This window comes from Odocoileus virginianus, chromosome 33 (genome assembly GCF_023699985.2).
Source record: "Odocoileus virginianus isolate 20LAN1187 ecotype Illinois chromosome 33, Ovbor_1.2, whole genome shotgun sequence".
Classification (NCBI taxonomy): Eukaryota; Metazoa; Chordata; class Mammalia; order Artiodactyla; family Cervidae; genus Odocoileus; species Odocoileus virginianus.
Window position 1 is genome coordinate 24041692 of NC_069706.1, and position 13248 is coordinate 24054939.

Here is a 13248-nt window from a genome sequence, read left to right on the forward strand (position 1 = left end):
ATTACAAGGGTATAGAAATAGAGCTGATTTTTGCTGATTATTATTATTATTAGAGCTGGCTATCGATCTTGTTCTGCGATCATGCTGAACTTGTTTTTCTATTTTTGAAGAGTTGTTGGGTGACAGCTTAGGGAAGAGTCTACATCATAAATAGAGAGGTAAAGATGCTAAAACACTTCTTCACAGTTGGACTCACCTTGCCACTGAACCTGGAAACCCGCTAAATGCCTGCCTCAGTCATTCAGCCCCAGGGAACCCAACTTCTGTTAACTGCTTCCGACTGTGACCCTTTTCTGAGGATTACAAAGTTAACTTCTATTTCTCCTCCCTTCTGTTCTCAGCACAATTTAATAAACACAGAATGACTGCTAAACACTTGGAGAGAATAATCCAAATTTGCAAAACAGATCAGTTCAGGGTGAATGTTTCCATTACCGAGGTTTTCTTGCTTTTGCAAAACAGGTCACAGCGGCTTTCTGTAATGCATTTGAAATATGCCGAAATCCGAACTCTTTGTTTATGGGCTTTTAGAAACAACTCGTATATATCCAGGCACACCTGTAAATTTACATGAAGCAATACATCATCTTTATTTATTATTTAAGTGTTGCTTACTCCATAACAGCTGGGAGGAAAGGTTTTATGTTAATTTTGCAAACTGGGAGGACATACTTCAAGGCAGGAAAAGACTAAAACTGTGCAGTTATCCCTTATCTCTTGCATTAGGAAAAGTCACTGAAGGGACGCCTAATTATATTAAATTCCCTAAACATTTACTTAGTACCTGCTCTGCTTCCCTGGTGGTCAGATGGTAAAGAATCTGCCTGCAAGGCAGGAGATCTGAGTTCGATCCCTAAGTTGGGAAGATCCCCTGGAAAGGAAAACGACTACTCACTCCAGTACTCTTGTCTGGAGAATTTCATGGACAGAGGAGTCTGGCAGGTTAGGGTCCATGGGGCTGCAAAGAGTCAGCCAGAACTACAGGACTAACGCTTTCACTTTCTACCCTGTTCCCAGCAGACAATGCACAGGCGCTGGCTTCTCTGGTGGCCCAGATAATAAAGAATCTGCCTGCAATGTGGGAGACCTGGGTTCGATCCCTGAGTTGAGAAGATCCCCTGGAGGAGGGCATGGCAACCCACTGCAGTATTCTTGCTTGGAGAATCCCCATGGATGGAGGAGCCTGGCAGGCAAAGAGTTAAGACTTAGCACAGCACGGGCATCAAGGACAGAAATTATGTGAGGGGTGGGGCCACCACCCTCAAGGAGCTCATGACTTAGTTGGGAAAAAAGTCACACAGATAAATAACAGGGGAAGGGAGGGGAAGTCTGTGAACTTGCACAGCTGAGAGGTGGTAACAAGATACCAAGCGGAGGCCTGCGGGGAACCTGGACACAAAGCCTTTCTGTGTCCCCCATTTCTCTGATTACAGGAAACATCCTTCATTCAGCCTCCAAGACATTCCTTGAGTTCCAAAGGGCTTACCCAAGCAGGGGATGAAACAAAGACTAGGGAGAAACTAAGAGTTAAGAGCAGCCTTGGGGCTTCTGTTTGCTCATCAGCAGATACACACAGCAATGCCTTCAAAGCCCCTCCAGGAGGGAGTGGTTTCCAGGATGGCATGCTGCCCACAGCGTGGAGACCCAGACCTGTGGGACCTGAAGGTGCTGATGATGACTCCTACTTGTGCTCAGGCATGTCCAACTCTGCAACCTCATGGACTGTCACCCGCCCATGGAAGTTTCCAGGCGAGAATACTGGAGTGGTTTGCCCTTTCCTTCTCCAGGGGATCTTCCTGACCCAGTGACTGAACCTGCAGCTCTTGTGTCTCCTGCATTGGCAGGCGGATTCTTTACCATTGTGCCACTTACCTCACCATCAGTCCATCAGAAGAATGCAAGCCCTTCACTGCCTTGATCCATATCAGCAACCCCCAACCACAAGCCTTGCCCACAAGACCTCTCCCTGTTCCCCAGGGAAGGGGGTACAGTTCTTGAGGAGCCAGCCTACTATGTTCCTTCTTTGCCTGGCAAAGAAATAAAGCCACGCTTTCGTTCTCCTCCGTAACTCTGTTTCCCCATATTTCTGTTCAGCATCAGTGTACAGAGAGCCCAGGTATTGGCATCACACATGGGGATGAGATGAGCCTCCTGAATGGTCAGAATGGGCTCACTGAGCATGTGTATGACAATCTAAAAATGTTGTCCTCTCATCAGCTTATGTACTTGCCCTCCTAACCTTACCACTGCCATCCTCAGTACCCAGTCGGCGCTGTGAGTTGTGCTCACCCTTCTTCCTGGCTTTGGGCCTCAGGGAATGAGGGTCACTCATCTTGTGATGTGAACACACCTTGAAGCTTCAGGCAGATGACAAACCAGAGTGAAGCCGCTGTGGGTTACACAGCAGGAGACAGGGTGCCCTTGGTAAATGGGGAAGGTGAGTCCTCTCGACAGGGGGTGGCACCTCTCTGCCTCGATAACTGCTACTAAAGGAATGAAGTTCAGTGTTGCCTGGTTTTATTTTTAGAGAGAAGTGGAAAGTCTGACTTTGTAGGTCAAATTTCTGATTTTTAAATGCCAACGACTATAGTTAAACTCCACAAGGCCAACAAAACCCACTACCAGAGGTGGCCTAAAGGCCTTGCTCTGGGTATACTGTCTCCTGTAAGTCCCACGACACTCTGGAAAGAAGCTGTAGTATTATTCCAGATAATCCTGATGAGGAAACTGAGGCAGAGAGCGGTCAAAACTCGAAGGAAATTCCAGTAGGAAGTGAAAGGACAAGAATTCCAACCCAGGCTGTCTTACATCAAAGTCCATTCAGGTATGTTAGTTTCAAGGGGCAAGTTTGAATTTCTAGGTGAGACCACGAAGGGGGCAGGTACAACTTCTAAGAGAACAACAAAGCCCATCGACGTGACATAAACTGATTAGAATCAACTGGGTGCAAGGTTGTCTTCCACTAGATGTTCTGCCTCAGTATAACATATCAGCACGCTAATGACATACCCAGAGGGGCCATGACCATAAAGGTCAAAAAGGGGGCCGTGGCTCAAATCCTGGAAATCCCCACTTCTTCCCCCAAATAGCAAGAATACTCCTCCCATTCATTAGCCTATGTAACTACTCGCCCCTATAAAAACTGACAATCCCATACCCTGGTTTTTCTCTTGCCTTCCAAGGTGGCCCACACTCTGTCTATGGAGTGATTCCTCCCTGAATAAACCTTTTTTCACTTTATTATGGCTCACTCTTGAATCCTTTCCCATGGTGAAGCCAAGAACTCATATTGGTGACTGTCCCAGGGACTTGGACGTGATCTGGGATATAACCATCCTGTCACACCCCATTCTCTTTCCTGTAACACAGGGACCTCAAACCATGGAGAAACCCAGCTAAATAAATAAATAAATAAATAAATGTGTGTGTGTATTCACATATATATTTAAAGCTATTTTTTTCTTAGATTCATCTGCTTATATTTAATGCCTTTCTTTGAACGTGTGTGTTAGTCGCTCAGTTGTGTCTGACTCATTGTGACCCCATGGTCTGTGGCCCACCAGGTTCCTCTGTCCATGGAATTCTCCAGGCAAGAATACTACAGTGGGTTGCCATGCACACTCCAGGGGATCTTCCCAACCCAGGGATTGAACCCACGTCTCCTGCACTGCAGGCAGATTCTTTACCATTTGAGCCACCAAAGTGACTTTCTTTCCATAGGTCAGGAAATTAAAATGCTTATTAGAGCCATAGGTCACGGTATTTTCAGCATTCAGATAATCCTATTCCCAAGTCAAATGCTAGGTGGAAAAACCCAGCACACCTCTCAGTTCCCGGAGCCTTTTCTTGCCTGCTCAGGAGCCAGTGGAACGTCCTACTTTCCTGTCTACCAAAGGCTGATGCTCCCCACTCCTTCCCTTGAGGAATTCCAGTCATTCAACCCGTCATACCTCTACTCAGCACCAAAGACACTTAAAAGATGAAGTCTGCTCAAGGGGGGCTTCCCTATCTCCATGGGCTCCTGGTCTTTATACACCTGTTGTGGGCATATCTGTGTGTTACCATCTCCTTCACGAGACTTTCAGACGCGAGGAAGTGAGACAGGGTGGGCAGTGATTCCAGTAACTGAAAGAGCAAGTGAAGGAAGAGACATGGCTCCCTCAGACGGGCAGTTCAGCCACTCAAAAGGCACACCACCCCCCTCCTGCAGGCACGGAGCTCCGGTCTGTCCTCACTCAGCACACATTCTCCAGAGCTGCTAGCAGTCTCCTTAGGTTACTTGCTACGCTCTAAGTTTTTAAAACTATACACCTTTTAGTTTTAACTGGTGTTTGTATCTTTTTTTCCCATTTGCTTAGTTTTCTCCGTACAGATCACTAATACTCAGAATCACTGCTGCCACATAACTTTCCCTACACACTGGCACCAGGCACCAGGCACCAGGCACCCAATGCTTTGTGTGGACTCCTGCCCTCCTGGTGTCTGTCATAATGATTTCCCTTCGTCATCTCCCCAGGGCTCCCCTTGTCCCCGCTCTTTCTGGACCCCATGGTTTCCTGTCTCCTGGCTTGGTCTGTCATTTGATGGCATACATCCTCCTGCAGCTTCCTAAAAGGGAACCTGGAAGTTGAGAGATGAATCGTTTCCAATCTGCTTGTATGAAAATGTTCTCACACCTCGTTGATGATAAAGGTGAATAACGATGTCCAAAGTGAAAGTCTATCCCTTTCGGAAAGTTGATGGTGCGGCTCCAAGGTCTCCAGCTTCTGTTACTACTGGGGAAGTCAGGTATCTCCTCTCTGGAGGCTCTTTAGCCCCAGACTTCTAAAGACTCAGTCTGTCAGATCTTGGTGTGGGTTTCTTCATGTTCACCATGCCAGACGTCTGTGGGGTCTTTTGATCTAGAACTTGACTCCTTCAGATCTGGGGAAAATTCCGTGTCTGTCATTTCCTGTCTGTCATCTCCTCCTTTCTACTCTCTTGAACACATTCTCTTCCTCCACCCCCAACTCAAGCCCCAACTGTGTGGAGGTTGGATTTTTTAGGCTCAGCTTCGTATTTTCAACTGAACTCTCCTGTTTCTATCCCTTTTGAGTTTCTATTCTTCCTGGGGAGACTGTCTCAACTTTCTCTCACTATCTTTCCTTCCACTAACTCTTTCATTGCAATGTGCTGTGCTTAGTCGCTCAGTCATATCCAATTCTTTGCAACACCATTGACCGTAGCCCATCATGCTCCTCTCTTCATGGCGATTTTCCAGGCAGGAATACTGGAGTGGGTTGCCCCGCCCTCCTCCAGGGGATCTTCCTGACCCAGGGATCAAACCCAAGTCTCCTGTATTGCAGTAGTCATATTTATTTCTAAGAACTCTTTTTTATTTTCTGCATGTCCCTCCTTCATTTATAGCCTCTTGCTCTGGTTTCTTGGATGCAGTATCTTCTCTTCTCCCTTCGTTTTCCTCTGCTCCTCCCTTTGCTTCTATTTCCTAGGTTAATTTGTGTCTCTTGCACTCATGTTAAGAGTTCTCAGCTGCTTCGTGAAACATTAAAATGCTGCATTAAAATATATCAAAAGACCTGTGTTTTGCAGGTTGGGGAGGAGGAAAGAGGAGAGAATGCCAGTGTGTGGACTTCCATGAAGGGTGAGCAGGCACAAGCTGGCTACTGTACTAGGAAAGCCCTAAATTTCAAGATCCAGAAAACTTTTCTCTTGGACTGGTCAGTTTCTACAGAAAAGAATCCTCCAGCTTCTGGCCTCGGAGACTGTGTAAGCCTGGCTGCCAGTGTTCCAGGAGCCACGGGGGAATGCAGTGAGAACTCCTACCTTACGTGTATGGAGATTACACATCGCCTGTTATCAGCTCTGTATCCTGTCCCAGCTGTGTCTCATGTCTGAGAGTCTCGAAAGCCTCCAGTGCATCTTCTCTCTTTTTTTTCTTCTTCTCTCTCTTTTAAAACACTTATTTACCTATTTACTTATGGCTGCACTGGGTCTTCAGTGCCTCCTGCGGGCGTTCTCTAGCTGTGGAGAGCAGGGGTTCCTCTTTGTGGAGGCGCAGAGGCACTAGGGTCTGGGGCTTCACAGTTGTGGCATATGGGCTTCGCTGCTCCTTAGCATGTGGGGTCTTCCCAATGTGTCACCTGGGTTGGCAGGTGGATGCTTAACCACTGGACCACCAGGAAGTCCCCGGTGCATCCTCTCTGGAGGTACGGCCAAGGAATGAGGATTCACTGGAGGTGCTAATGACTGCCAAGCCACAAAGCCCAGACCTTTGTCTTCGTGGGAACCGGCTTGCTACCTGTTACACCAAGTAGGGGAGGGACTGGGGGGTGCAAGCGCTCTTCATACAGACTTAGCCCCATCCAAACTGGGGCTTTCAGAGGGCCCTGGTTTATTTCAGGTTTGAGGTTTCCATTCTTGGCTACTGTCCTGCACAGGCATTCAGTTTTCCAGTCTGCTTGGCCAGTTATCATTTATCCATCTGCCTCTGAGCACAAAAAGCTGACAATCTCTTTGCTGTCACGTCCTGTCCTATTCTCTTTGTACTTGGGTTTATTCCTTTTACATTCCTGTGATCGCTAGGGAGGAACTGGGGAGAGTACAGATAAACACATCTATTCCTCTGTCATCTTTTACTGAGAGCTATGACCCTCAGCTTTTCAAATGACTTTCGTTAGTCCAGAGGGTGCATGGGATAAAAATCAAGAACAGAGAAAAAGTAAAGAAAATTTTTTAAGTCTCATAGTCCATTGTCCTTAGTTTAACTTTCTTACAAGGTTCAAATCTCACCTGTGCCACTTTCTGATTGCTTAACCTCATGTATATTACTCATCATCTCTTAAATTTAATTTTCTTACCTTTAAAATGGTGATAATAACACCTACCTAGCAGGGCTAGAAAATGCGATCATGCAACACAGATCAGGTACTTAAAAAATATCAGCTGAAGGATGAATAAGAGGGTTTAGATAAGAAGGAAAAGAGGAACTTGGCTTCTGGACACCAGGAATGGGAGATGTTGGAGGGACATCCATATAGGACATGTTTGCTGAGAATCAGCACAGGTTTCATTCAGCAAACATTTCCTGAGTGCTTTATATATAGAAGGTCCTAAGACAGGCACTGAGGAATAAGAGTTGAATAAATAACGTGATGTCATCCCACCGCAGGGCAGAATGTGGTAAGAAGACAGGCTGGTGCTTAGAAGCGAGAAGCGAAAGCCGGCCGAGCAGCCCAGTGGACAGCTGAGGCCGCCTTTACCTTTCTTGGTCTTGCAAGGCCCACGTTCAGGGTGGATCTCCTTTAAGGGAAGGGGCACCACTTTGGCCAGCCCCGCGTTCAGCATGTACTGGTACAGACGCTTGAAGGTCCTCTCGCAGAGTCCCTGCAACATTTAAATGCAGTGGTTAGGTACAGGCGAGCTACGTGAAACCACCAGGGGTCATGTAAACGAACAAGGGGGAACCCGTGATCTGATGATCTTGAATGAAGAAACACTGGGGGCACTAATGAGAAAATACTGCCCAGCCACCTTGTCCCGGGAGCAAAATGAGTCCAGAGCGGCACAGAGACCGTGCTACTCTTTGATGATGAAAGGGGGAAAAAGATTTGCCTGAAAAGATCCTGAAAGGGGTGAGAACTAGGCAAATGGGGCAGCACCAGAAGATTTCCGCCGTATACTTCTTCATAACTGTTTTGGTTTTTTAACCAAGAAAGTGTACTATTAATTTCTGGGAGTGGGGGGCCATGCCATGTAGCATGCAGGATCTGAGTTCCCTGACCAGGGATCGAACCCTTGGCCCCTGCAGTACAAGCATGGAGTCTTAACCACTGGACCACCAGGGAAGTCCCTACTATTAAATTATTAATAGATATATACAGACATACACACAATTCCCACAGGCAGTGAAAGAAGAAAAAAAAAATTTTAATTAAAAAACTTTTAGGTTAAAAAAAGAAAAACCTTTAGGGACCTCCCTTGTGGTCCAGAGGAAAAACCAAAGTAACCATATCTACTCCTCAAGGTGTCAGGGTTACCAAACAGCCGCCACCAGTGCAGGCTATGTGTTTCCACCTACATGAGGTTTTTTTTTTGAAGAAAGTAATTTACTTGCCAACATTGAAAAGTGAGAGATATCATGTTAAAAAAAAAAATGGAAAAAAACCCAAAACATAACAGATTCTGGCTTCTCTCAGAAAACAGGATGTGGCAACAAGTCCTAGCCTGTGGTTCATCACAACAGTAGCCAGCAGGAGGTGAGGACCAGCTGCTCCTTCAAGACACGCACACCGGGCCCAGACGCCCCAGCCTTCTCCAGCCCTCAGACCCCTTACACAGTGAGGCTGAAGGTCAGTTCCTGTTTATCATCCTTTTTGTGCTGCTTTTCTCTCAACAGTAGCTAAGAGGAAAGTGAAAGATTTCTTGAATCCGTACTGATGTCAAGAAAAATTTTTTGTTGTTTTTGGCTGCACCGCATGGCTTCCAGGAATTCAGGTTCCCCTGGCCAGGAACGGAACATGGGCCACAGCAGTGAAAGCGCCGACGCCTAACCTCCAGGCCACCAGGGAACTCCCTCAAATAATTCATACCACCCTCCAGGCCACTACTAGCCATTTGATTTTGCCACCTCTGGACCAGCAAGGCAGGTGATCACCTGAACCGCAGGAGGCGCTGCTAAGAGTGGTCTGTGGCGTCTCCCAGGTTCCCTTTTACACTCTGGGGGGAGAGAGCGAGCACATGGCCCAGGGCTGCTGTGGCCGCATACACATGATCACTTCTCAGATTAGCCTGGCTGCTCGGCAGCAGAACATATGGTCATCAAAGAAACACAGACGACTCACAGACGGCGCATTCAGTCCCCTGGCACGTAAATGGCACCATCATAAATCTAGCTGTGCCCCCAGCACCACGGAAAGACCCTGCAGACACCCATCCATCAAACCACAGTCCTCTACATACAGCCCTGAGCCCTGGACCACCCTACAGGGGAGCTGCCAAGGAGGACTCCCATGACCTGCCCACAGGAAGGAGGGTGATGCAGTCCTTCCCTTACGGGGGGCTGCCACGGAGCACTCGCACAGTCTGTCCAGCTAAGGGGAGAGGCCAGCCTCCCTCCCACCTGCCCCTGAAAGACAGCACCCACCTCGTCCGGAGGCTAATGATTTACTAAATCCTGCTCAGCCTTCTCGGACCCCTATTTCCAGCTACCGACTAGACATTATTACCAAGTCAAAGTCTCAGAAGGTCTCCCTATTCTATAAATCCTACGATCAAATATGTCATGAGACTTCTCCGGTGATCCAATGGCTAAGACTCCATGCTTCCAATGTAGGCAGGGGGTGAGGGTTGATCCCAGGTCAGAGAACTAAGATCCCACAAGCCCCACAGTGAGGAAAAAAAAAATAATAACAACTGTTACATGCCTCGTCCTTGAGCAAACTCACTCCTCTTTCTGAACTGTCTACCTCAGTGATATACTCATTCAACACGGGCTGAGTGTTTACATGTGCAGGGCCGTCCTCACGGTGGGTGGTGGGCACACAGGGTCCCTGCCAGCAGGAGCCCACCCTCAAGCTCTGGTCCACCCTAGGGAGGGGCTGTCACTCAAGTCAGACAACAGATTCCTTCTCCTTTGTCCCCCTTCCCGCAACACTCACACCCTGGCTTCAGCCCCTCACCAAGTCAGCCCCTACCCTGAGGCCACAACACCCACCTCCACACCCTGCCTCCAACCTCCCCTCTGCCCGCCAGCTTATTTCCTAAACATTCTTCTGGACTTCTTGGTGGCTCAGAGGGTGAAGAGTCCACCTGCGATGCAGGAGACCTGGGTTCAATCCTTGGGTCAGGAAGACCCCTGGAGTAGGAAATGGCAACCCATTCTAGTATTCTTGCTTGGAAAATCCCATGGATAGAGGAGCCTGGTTGGCTCTAGTCCATGGAATCCCACAGAGTCAGACGTGACTGGGCACGTACGTACCTCTGTGTCATCTCTGCTTAGAAGCTGCCACTAGCAATTCCTCAAGCTTGAGGCTGAAACCCAACTCCTCAGCCTGGCACTTGAGACCTTCCTTACCTGGCCCCAACTCTCCTTTCCAGCCGCCTCTCTTACTACTCCCGAGGGGCTCCCTGCTGCCTGGCTGCCCCTGGGTCACTGCCAACCCCGGAAACCCCCAGCGCCTCCCACAGACCCACGCCTTTGCTCCAGCCAGTCTCCCCTTTCTCCTCAGGGCTCACCTCATCTACAAAGGCCAACGCAGCTGGAACTCGCTCTACAAAGCTTCTCCCAGCTCTCCTTTCACGGAGCTCAGACGCATCCTTCCAAGGAACAGTCTGGCCTGAGTGTGTGGTCACGTCAGTCTCTCCAATCAGACGGCTCCGCAACAGCCTGAGACTGTCACCCTCGTTAATTTTTGTCACCGTGCTGTGGAATATAGTTCTGACTCCAAGTGGGCACTCACTGAAGTATTTGTTGAGGGTCTCCTAGGGCGTCAGTGGTAAAGAAACCGCCTGCCAATGCAGGTTCGATCCCTGATCTGTGAAGCTCCCACAGGCTGCGGAGCGACTGAGCCCATCCTCTAGAGCGTGCTGGCTGAAACAAGAGAAGCGACTAGAGAGGAGCCCCTGCCTGCCATAGCTGGAGAAAAGAAACCGCAGCACGAAGACCCAGCACAGCCAAAAATAAATAAACTAAAAAGAGTATTTGTTGAATGAATGAATAAATAAATGAATAAACAATGTCCTATATCAATCAAATTCTGTCACTTAGCTCTTCCCCAGTGCTGACCTGAGACCAGACCCACCCCCTCTCTCCACCCTTGAGTGACTCAGTAGGGCACAGGGTATCAATCTCCAGTGTCCATATGGGCTGGACAGACAATAGAAAGAATACAGCGGGCAGATATTTCTTCACTGAACATGTAGGAGTTCCCTTATTCTGGACTAGGGTCTCTCAGGAAGAGGCCTTGTCAGTCTACCTTTTATTCCCCACTTCTGACAGACACTCAGATACTGAGAAATGCTTCCTCCTCCTCAACAGCAGTGCTCACAGAGAGACAAATGGCCCTGCCGAGGTGCCTGAGAGCTGACAGGAGGTAAGTAAGGGGCAGGGTGGAGGGGCTGGCAGCGGGGCACTGGCCAGCGAACAGCCAGCTCCATGTAACTGCTGTCACGAGAGACCACAGGCCCAGGCTGGCCAGAGCCTCTGATATTTCAAGAGAAGCTGGTACCTCAAGATTTTGATGCAAAACCTCATTTCTTAAAAGACCCTACTGCTACGCCAAAGTTCTTCTTAACAATGTACAGGCCAGATCTGACCCACGAGCCTCAATTTATAATCTCTGCTTTTTTACTTTTTGGCTTCATCCTGTGGCTTATAGGATGTTAGTTCCCCAACCAGAGATTGAACCCAGGCCCTTGGCAGTGAGAGCAAGATGTCCTAACCACTGGACCATCAGGGAAGCCCCATAACTTCTGCTTCAAAGAGACTCGGGAATGTGATGAATTGAGCCATAGAGGAGACAGGCCTCCCCTCTCTCTGTACAGTGAGATCAGAGAGCAGAGCCTCCCCAGGGCAGCACAGGTGAGGAGCTAGGATCTTCCTGGAGGCTGTCATCAGATTGCATGCTCTTCTAGGGACTAATTACTATGACTCTGAAAACCTCGACTTTAGGCCCTACCGTTTCGCCTGCAGGGCAATCTTATTTTCCTCCCATTTCCAGTGTCGGCTCTTTCCTAACTTTTACCAAAGAGCACTCACTTCGGACAGGAAGCAGTAGCCCCCAAACCCCGGTGCTTTCTCCCCACACTCTCTCTCAATCACTGCCTCGGTTCCTGGGCCCAGAGATGAAGCAGGTCCGTCCATAACTGCCTTTTTCCCTGTGTCATCTTAGCTCTTCTCAGTACAGTCACTCTGCTATTTCAGTACAAAACTGGAAACAGGGGCCTTCCCTGGTGGTCCAGCCACTAAGACTGAGCTCCCGATGCTGGGGGCCCTGGTCAGGAACTAGATGCAATGTGGTGCAGCTAAGAATTTGCAAGCCACAACTAAAGGTCCCTCAAGCTGAAACTGAGATCCAGCTAACAAACAAATCTTTAAAAAAAAAAAAAAAAAAACACCTCAAACAGGAGGAAAGGGGGCAGGGCACACACTTTAAAAGAATGACACAGCCCAGGGACATGACACAAACTGATTAGAACCAAATTAAGTCCAAGATGGTGACGGGTGGACTTCCACTAGACCTTGAGCCTCAGAATGTGCCCATCATCACACATCACAAGCTAAATGACACACCCACAGCTGCTATGACAGTTCTGATGCTGAACAACAAAGGCCAAAAAGTGGGTGGTGGCCCAATTCCTGGAAATCCCCATCCCTTCCCCTGAAATAGTTGGGATAATCCTCCCACTCATTAGCCTATGAAACTACCCAGCCCATAAAAACCAACCACACCACATTTCGCAGCTGCTCTGCCTTTGGGGATGGCCCACACTCCATCTGTGGAGTGTGCTCCTCTCTAAGTAAATCCACTTCTTACCTATCACTTTGTCTCTCCCTGAATTCCTTCTATGAGGAGACATCAAGAAGCTGAGCTTTAAGTCCCAATCTGAGTTACATGGTTACAAAACCAGTGGGAAGAAAATTACAAGCCTGATTATGAAATGAACTGATTATGAAAATAAATCTTAATGCCCAGATTCACCGCTCCACAGGAACTTTTATAGCTGGATTTGGCACAAACCCCAGGGGAAAACCAAGGCCACCCAAGAGCGGGAGGGGTTTAAATGAAAGACTGAGCCCTTTTTTCATTCTGTATAAACCAAAGGAAAACCCTGCTTGTTTCACGAGGGGCTGGGGGTGGTCAAGTCCGTAACAGAGCTCTCGACTGCAATGCACGGAGCCTTCATCTGACAAAGATGCCCACAGGGGTACGGACGCATTCAGCCCCGCACGAGGGCAGCCTGGCAGCTCACCAGTTCCTCCCTCAGCTTTCCCAGGGTCTCAGTCCGGTTATTCCGTGCGCTCAGTAGAGTGGAAAGCTTCTCCATGAGGATGTCGTATTTGCTCCTCCTGTGAGAAACACAAAACACTTCATTTTTTTAGACCTATTAGTAATGACTGCCTATTTTTTAAAAGATGTCAAGGTTTACATGACAACCTATCAAACTACAGAACCTTGGTCTTCAGTCTCAGAGAACAACTCCTGTCATTTACAGTAGAAAGACTGGGGGGTCTGAGTGGTTCAGTCACAC

General features: G+C 48.3%; 1 protein-coding gene across 2 annotated transcripts in view; it reads right to left on the reverse strand.

Annotated features, from left to right (window-relative positions):
- The window catches only part of GTF3C1 (general transcription factor IIIC subunit 1), a 78751-nt gene that overhangs the window by 52910 nt on the left and 12593 nt on the right, over window positions 1-13248 (reverse strand). For both annotated transcript variants that reach the window (XM_070461085.1, XM_070461084.1), the window contains exons 5-6: window positions 12970-13066; window positions 7260-7383 (exon numbers count right to left, since the gene is read on the reverse strand). In XM_070461085.1, the coding sequence (XP_070317186.1) occupies window positions 7260-7383; window positions 12970-13066 (221 nt within the window). The remainder of the gene's footprint in view (window positions 1-7259; window positions 7384-12969; window positions 13067-13248) is intronic.